The 7,500-nt window shown below is 52.4% G+C and overlaps 1 protein-coding gene across 1 annotated transcript in view; it reads right to left on the reverse strand.

The window, feature by feature from the left end:
* ogdha (oxoglutarate dehydrogenase a) overlaps positions 1–7,500 on the reverse strand; it is a 49,933-nt gene that overhangs the window by 39,240 nt on the left and 3,193 nt on the right. Inside the window, 1 exon segment of the mRNA XM_080532893.1 lies at positions 7,362–7,500. This exon segment is cut by the window's right edge and continues 493 nt beyond it. Coding sequence (XP_080389019.1) covers positions 7,362–7,500 — 139 coding nt within the window.

The raw sequence follows: 7,500 nt of genomic DNA on the forward strand, positions 1-7,500 counted from the left end.
TCCTTCTTGGTGCTTTCAACTTGAAGTTTTAAAGTACCCACTCGATATAATAAACAACAGTTTAACGATCACTAAACACTTATAATTTGTGTATTGGATTCATTATTCTCGTTTGCCGGAGGCTACCGGTAAGGGAGGGTTGACTTGTAAACATACTTTCGTTTTAGCTCGTGTTCAAAAGCAAGAACTGTGTGTTCATCTAATTATGTGTAGTTATGTGTTTTTAGCATGTCGATGTTCTCCCAGTATGTTGTGATGTTATTAAAATACAGTTGAGACCTTCGTAGCGATGTGTTTTGTTAGCAGCGTTCGTAGCTGTGGCTGCGTTCAGAGTGACTTTTCTCCCATTCAGTGTTTGAGGTGAACCAACATTCAAATATGCCTGTCGTGTTCAATCTTTCTCTGATTTGAATGTATGACACATCATTTGAAAGCTTACAATCTGTAGTTTAAGCATGTGTAAAAACTGAAAAATTACGTTGCACATTTCACCAGGAGCTGTCACATATTGGTTGTTGGTTATAATTGTATAGCCTATTGGTTGTTTTCTGGTGTTGTTTTATTGTTTTGCTCTGTTTGTAGTCTACTTGATGTATTTTTTATCAGCTGTTAAATCACCACAGCGGTTAATCCACTAATAGAGATAATAGCAGATTGAAAATGCTTGTAGCTAACTACTCTATAGCTCGTGGTCGCAGCTATTGCGAATTGCTATTCACGCGAGTCAGCTGTGAATCACCACAGGTCCTTGACGCTTGTTGCAAAAATGGATGACGAACGGCTGATACTTGAGGTGGAAAAATATATATTTTTGACAGTGGAGCAGGTAGAACGTTGACGGTGACAACGCTCAGGTGGAGCTTGGACAACGGGAAGTTGACACAACACCGATGGAGAGGTGACGCAACGCAGTAGGTGGAGCTTGGGCGTAACGCAACCCCAGTCAAACGTTTGACTGCAGTATCTTCTATTCTATGCGCCTTATAATCCGGTGCGCCCTGTATATGAAAACAGTTCTAAAATAGGCCATTCATTGAAGGTGCGCCTTATAATCCGGTGCGCCTTATAGTGCGGAAAATACGGTAATAAGTAATTACAGAAAAAGTAAATGACATTTCTGTCATGGCTTCCGCATTTTGGCCTACGAGAGAGTCGGAATCATGTCGGAATCATGTGCTACCAAGCAGACCAATCACAGTTCTTACGGTCTGCGTAGGTGTGCCGCGTAGTTACATTTTTGGAGAGGTGCGGGTAAAGCTACGGCGTAGGCTCCGAGCCTAAGCAGGCTACGCCGTAGATTTTACGCAGAAGTATAAATTGGGCTTCAACGTTTCACCAACCTGTCGCTTTGCACTGGCTACCAGAATTGGGTCGCCAGTCTCCTGCGTCTCCTGAAGACACCCGCTTTTTCCCCTCTACTGTGTCCCCTAAAACTTCTATTGCCCCCCTTGTACTGTTTCTCTGTTTCTCCAGTGTCTATATATATAAAATAAAATAAAAGTCTAGATTTAGATGATGGTGACAGAAGGAAAAATCTACTTCTATCACGATGACTGCCAATGGCCCCGGGCCTCAGCTGGATTACTCTTCCTGCTACGACTGGTGGATTGTCAAAATGTCAAATGTATTGAGTGTAAGTCGCTTTGGAATAAGGCGTATGCTAAATGCCAAAAATGTGTGTCTCGTGTTTGCAAACGTGTCATTTTACACTGCGACCTCACACGCCGTATCGGGCAGGATAGTGGTGGAATACAGATGCAGTTAATAATTACCTGTCATTGACTTCATAGTGATTAAAAACATCAGGGTCGGGGGCGGACGTGTTGAGGTATTCACACGTGCAGCTACTACCTGTGATGATCTGACACGTATATGAACGGACCTTCAGGGGCAGAGCCTTCAGTGTGGCAGCTCCCACCCTCTGGAACTCTCTCCCCTCTCCCTATGTTTATCTATTTATGTCATATCTGTTCTTGTCACTTTTATTTTATTACAGGGGAGGAGAGGAGGGGAGGGGAGAGGAGAGGAAGGGGAGAGGAGAGGGAGAGGAGAGGAGAGGAGAGGAGGGGAGAGGAGAGGAGAGGATGGAAGAGGAGAGGAGAGGAGAGGATGGAAGAGGAGAGGAGAGGAGGGGAGAGGAGAGGGAGAGGAGAGGAGGGGAGAGGATGGAAGGGGAGAGGAGAGGAGAGGAGAGGAGAGGACAGGAGAGGAGAGGAGAGGAGAGGAGAGGATGGAAGAGGAGAGGAGAGGAGAGGAGAGGATGGAAGAGGAGAGGAGAGGAGGGGAGAGGATGGAAGGGGAGAGGAGAGGAGGGGAGAGGAGAGGAGAGGAGAGGAGAGGACAGGAGAGGCTGTGTGACTGTGTCAGAGCTGGGGAGGATCTCTCTCTGTCTCGGAAAAGCAGACTGCTTGTTGCCCTGGGCGTCAGGGACAGACGGAGGGGGGGGACGACGACGACGACGACACAGAGGGGGGGGGGGCACCCTACAGGGACAGAGAGATGGACATGGGCAGGGTTACCTAGCAACCGTGACGTTGTTCAAGCCTTTATTAAGGGCAGGCAGCAGCTGAGCTCAGAGAGAGACATCTCAAAGCTGTTTCAGGCCGGGTCATGTGACCATGATGACGTCACACGGTCGGACCTCAACTCCCTGAACTGACCGCAGAGGAACACCTGGACACCTGGACACCTGGACACCTGAACACCTGGTCACCTGAACACCTGAACACCTGGTCCCTCCCTGGACACCTGAACACTTGGTCCCTGCCTGGACACCTGAACACCTGGTCCCTGCCTGGACACCTGAACACCTGAACACCTGGTCCCTCCCTGGACACCTGAACACCTGAACACCTGGTCACCTGAACACCTGGTCCCTCCCTGAACACCTGAACACCTGGTCACCTGAACACCTGGTCCCTCCCTGGACACCTGGTCCCTCCCTAGACACCTGAACACCTGAACACCTGGTCCCTCCCTGGACACCTGAACACCTGGTCCCTCCCTGGACACCTGAACACCTGGTCCCTCCGTGGACACCTGAACACCTGGTCCCTCCCTGGACACCTGAACACCTGGTCACCTGAACACCTGAACACCTGGTCCCTCCCTGGACACCTGAACACCTGGTCCCTCCCTGGACACCTGAACACCTGAACACCTGGTCACCTGAACACCTGGTCCCTCCCTGGACACCTGGTCACCTGGACACCTGAACACCTGAACACCTGGTCCCTCCCTGGACACCTGAACACCTGGTCACCTGAACACCTGAACACCTGGACACCTGAACACCTGGTCCCTCCCTGGACACCTGAACACCTGGTCACCTGAACACCTGGTCCCTCCCTAGACACCTGAACACCTGGTCCCTCCCTGGACACCTGGTCCCTCCCTGGACACCTGGTCCCTCCCTGGACACCTGAACACCTGGACACCTGAACACCTGGTCCCTCCCTGGACACCTGGTCACCTGGTCACCTGAACACCTGGTCCCTCCCTGAACACCTGAACACCTGGTCCCTCCCTGGACACCTGAACACCTGGTCCCTCCCTGGACACCTGAACACCTGGTCACCTGAACACCTGGTCCCTCCCTGGACACCTGAACACCTGGTCACCTGAACACCTGGTCCCTCCCTGGACACCTGAACACCTGGTCCCTCCCTGGACACCTGGTCCCTCCCTGGACACCTGAACACCTGGTCACCTGGTCCCTCCCTGGACACCTGAACACCTGGTCCCTCCCTGGACACCTGAACACCTGGTCACCTGAACACCTGGTCCCTCCCTGGACACCTGAACACCTGGTCACCTGGACACCTGAACACCTGAACACCTGGACACCTGAACACCTGGTCCCTCCCTGGACACCTGAACACCTGGTCACCTGAACACCTGGTCCCTCCCTGGACACCTGAACACCTGAACACCTGGTCACCTGAACACCTGGTCCCTCCCTGGACACCTGAACACCTGGTCACCTGAACACCTGGTCCCTCCCTGGACACCTGAACACCTGGTCACCTGAACACCTGGTCCCTCCCTGGACACCTGAACACCTGGACACCTGAACACCTGGTCCCTCCCTGGACACCTGAACACCTGGTCACCTGAACACCTGGTCCCTCCCTGGACACCTGAACACCTGGTCCCTCCCTGGACACCTGGTCCCTCCCTGGACACCTGAACACCTGAACACCTGGTCCCTCCCTGGAGGTTGGGCTCCTGTGCAGGAAACAGTTCTAGACAGACCCAACCATACATTCAGTAGGGGTGTAGACAGACCCAACCATACATTCAGTAGGGGCGTAGACAGACCCAACCATACATTCAGTAGGGGCGTAACACACTAAGCGCCAACCAGGTAACCACAGGGTTGCCGGTTCGATTCCGGCCGCGGATATCCTGCATGTCATCCCTTCTCTCTCTCTCACCCTTCCTTCCTGTCAGTCTCTACTGTCTCTATCCTCCACTCTCTCACCCAACCTTCTTGTCAGTCTCTACTGTCCTGTCTCTATCCTCCTCTCTCTCTCACCCATCCTTCTTGTCCATCTCTACTGTCTCTATCCTCCTCTCTCTCTCACCCATCCTTCCTGTCAATCTCTACTGTCTCTATCCTCCTCTCTCTCTCTCTCTCTCCCTCTCACCCAACCTTCTTGTCAGTCTCTACTGTCTCTATCCTTCTCTCTCTCTCTCTCTTTCTCTCTCACTCTCTCTCCCAACCTTCTTGTCAGTCTCTACTGTCTCTATCCTTCTCTCTCTCTCTCTTTCTCTCTCACTCTCTCTCCCATCCTTCCTGTCAATCTCTACTGTCTCTATCCTACTCTCTCTCTCTCTCACCCAACCTTCCTGTCAATCTCTACTGTCTCTATCCTCCTCTCTCTCTCTCTCTCTCTCACCCATCCTTCCTGTCTCGATCTCAATAAAAAGAAAAATATGAGTGGGACCCCACTCATAAAAAATAAAAAAGTAACTATACATTTAGTAATGGCAGAGTAATTATCTCTGATCGCTTATTAGATTGCTATAAAGTGTCAGAGTGTTATATAAAGACATGTTATAAAGTGTTATGAAGTGTAAGCATTAAGATGTTCCTCAGTGATTTGAGAGTTTTAGCAACAAAAAAAAAGCGTGTTTTGACATGAATAAACAAAGTCACAGGTCAGGTTTTGATAACACAATTAGAAGTTATTTGGGAACGAGTTAGTTAGGTAAGTAGTTAGGTGACTAGTTAGGTAAGTAGTTAGTTAGGTAAGTAGTTAGTTAGGTAAGTAGGGGGAGAAGATGAGGGCTGTTCAGACAGAGGAGGAACCCAATCCTGGCAGGATCAAGGCGTTACATAACACACACACACACACAGACACACCCACACCCACACCCACACCACACACACACACACACACACACACACACACACACACACACACACACACACACACAAGGGCGTGTAGCTGAGTCTGGGGAACGGGAAATGAGTAATACAATATGAATCATTCCTCTGCTCCCCCTCTCCTCTCCTCCTCCTCCCCCTCTCCTCTCCTCTCCTCTCCTCTCCTCTCCTCCTCTCCTCTCCTCTCCTCTCCGCTCCTCCTCCTTCCCCTCCCCCTCTCCCTCCTAATAGCCCTGGCCCACTCTAACCTCCCCATCCCCCCCCCCCAGCCCAGACACACCCCCTTCCTCCTGCAGCTGACCGTGTGTGTGTGTGTGTGTGTATCTGTGTGTGTATCTGTGTGTGTATCTGTGTGTGTATCTGTGTGTGTATCTGTGTGTCAGGCCCAACTCTGTACTTGCTGCCTGCCTCCTGAGAGGCCTGCTGCCACACAGAGTGTCTACTGACTGGTTCTAGGTGTCTACTGTCTGACTGACTGACTGGTTATAGGTGTCTACTGCCTGCCTGACTGACTGGTTATAGGTGTCTACTGCCTGCCTGCCTGACTGACTGGTTATAGGTGTCTACTGTCTGCCTGACTGACTGGTTATAGGTGTCTACTGCCTGCCTGCCTGACTGGTTATAGGTGTCTACTGCCTGCCTGACTGACTGGTTATAGGTGTCTACTGCCTGCCTGCCTGACTGGTTATAGGTGTCTACTGCCTGCCTGACTGACTGGTTATAGGTGTCTACTGCCTGCCTGCCTGACTGACTGGTTATAGGTGTCTACTGCCTACCTGACTGGTTATAGGTGTCTACTGCCTGCCTGACTGACTGGTTATAGGTGTCTACTGTCTGCCTGCCTGACTGACTGGTTATAGGTGTCTACTGCCTGCCTGCCTGACTGACTGGTTATAGGTGTCTACTGCCTGCCTGACTGACTGGTTATAGGTGTCTACTGCCTGGGTCTCTACAACCCACCTGTCAGCTCCAACCTCAGGAGGGGGGGTGGAGTTGGGTGGGGGGGGATAGCTCCATAGCGCCGCCCTGTGAACACGCTAAAGGCTAAAGGCTAACTGGCTACGCTAGCACAGGCCAGCGGCCCTCCAGCTGGCTAGCTGCTATTAATACCCAGCAGGGGCCCTGGCGACGTGACCTTGTGGTGTGGGCCGACATGAGTGTGTCAGGCGGGCTAGCTGTCATGTGACATGAGTGTGTCAGGCGGGCTAGCTGTCATGGGACACGAGTGTGTCCTCTGGTCTGACTTATATAGCGCCTCGTATTCCAAAGCGCTTTACAACGGCCTCTCGTTCACCCGTTCACACACACACACATCCACACATCCACACACCGATGGCGGCCAAGCTACCATGCAAGGCGCCGGCCCGCTCACTGGGAGCATTTTGGGGTTCAGTGTCTTGCCCGAGGACATCTCAACACGTGGCCAGCCGGGGATCGAACCACCGTACTGACCTCTGTGGTCTCATGTTGAGTGAGAGACTACCAGTCGGAACCTGCTACACAAACATGCTACACATGCTACACATGCTACACAGACACACACACACACACACACACACCACCCTCTCCACACCCTCCTTCACAACCCCCACCCCCTCCTCCATCGCACACCCTCCTCCCCCATACCACCCTCTGCACACCCTCCACTACACCCCCTCCTCCTCCACTACACCCCCTCCTCCTCCACTACACCCCCTCCTCCTCCACTACACCCCCTCCTCCTCCACACCCCCCACCCCTACACCCAACCTCCTCCTCCACAACCCCCACCACCACACTCTTCTCCGGTGTCCTTTCAGTGGTGTCAAGGGGGTCAAGAGGTCAAGAGGTCGGAGGTCAGAGGAGGGAGCCTTACTTTGTGAAGTCAAAGATGGTCAAGAGGTCAAAGATGGTCAAGAGGTGGTCCAGGGGGTCAAGAGGTCGGAGGTCAGAGGTGAACAGAGGTGGGAGGAGGAGGAGGAAGCCTTACTTTGTGAACGCTCTTGGGGTCGTCCAGCCAGGCGTAGTACATCTCCTCTACGTAGTTGGAGCTGGTGCCATTCAGGAAGGGCTCGGCGGCGGCGGCCCCCCCCGGCGCCGTGTAGCACCTGATTGGCTGAAACGTCCTG

Source organism: Nansenia antarctica, assembly GCF_963989245.1.
Source record: "Nansenia antarctica genome assembly, chromosome: 5".
Lineage (NCBI taxonomy): Eukaryota > Metazoa > Chordata > Actinopteri > Argentiniformes > Microstomatidae > Nansenia > Nansenia antarctica.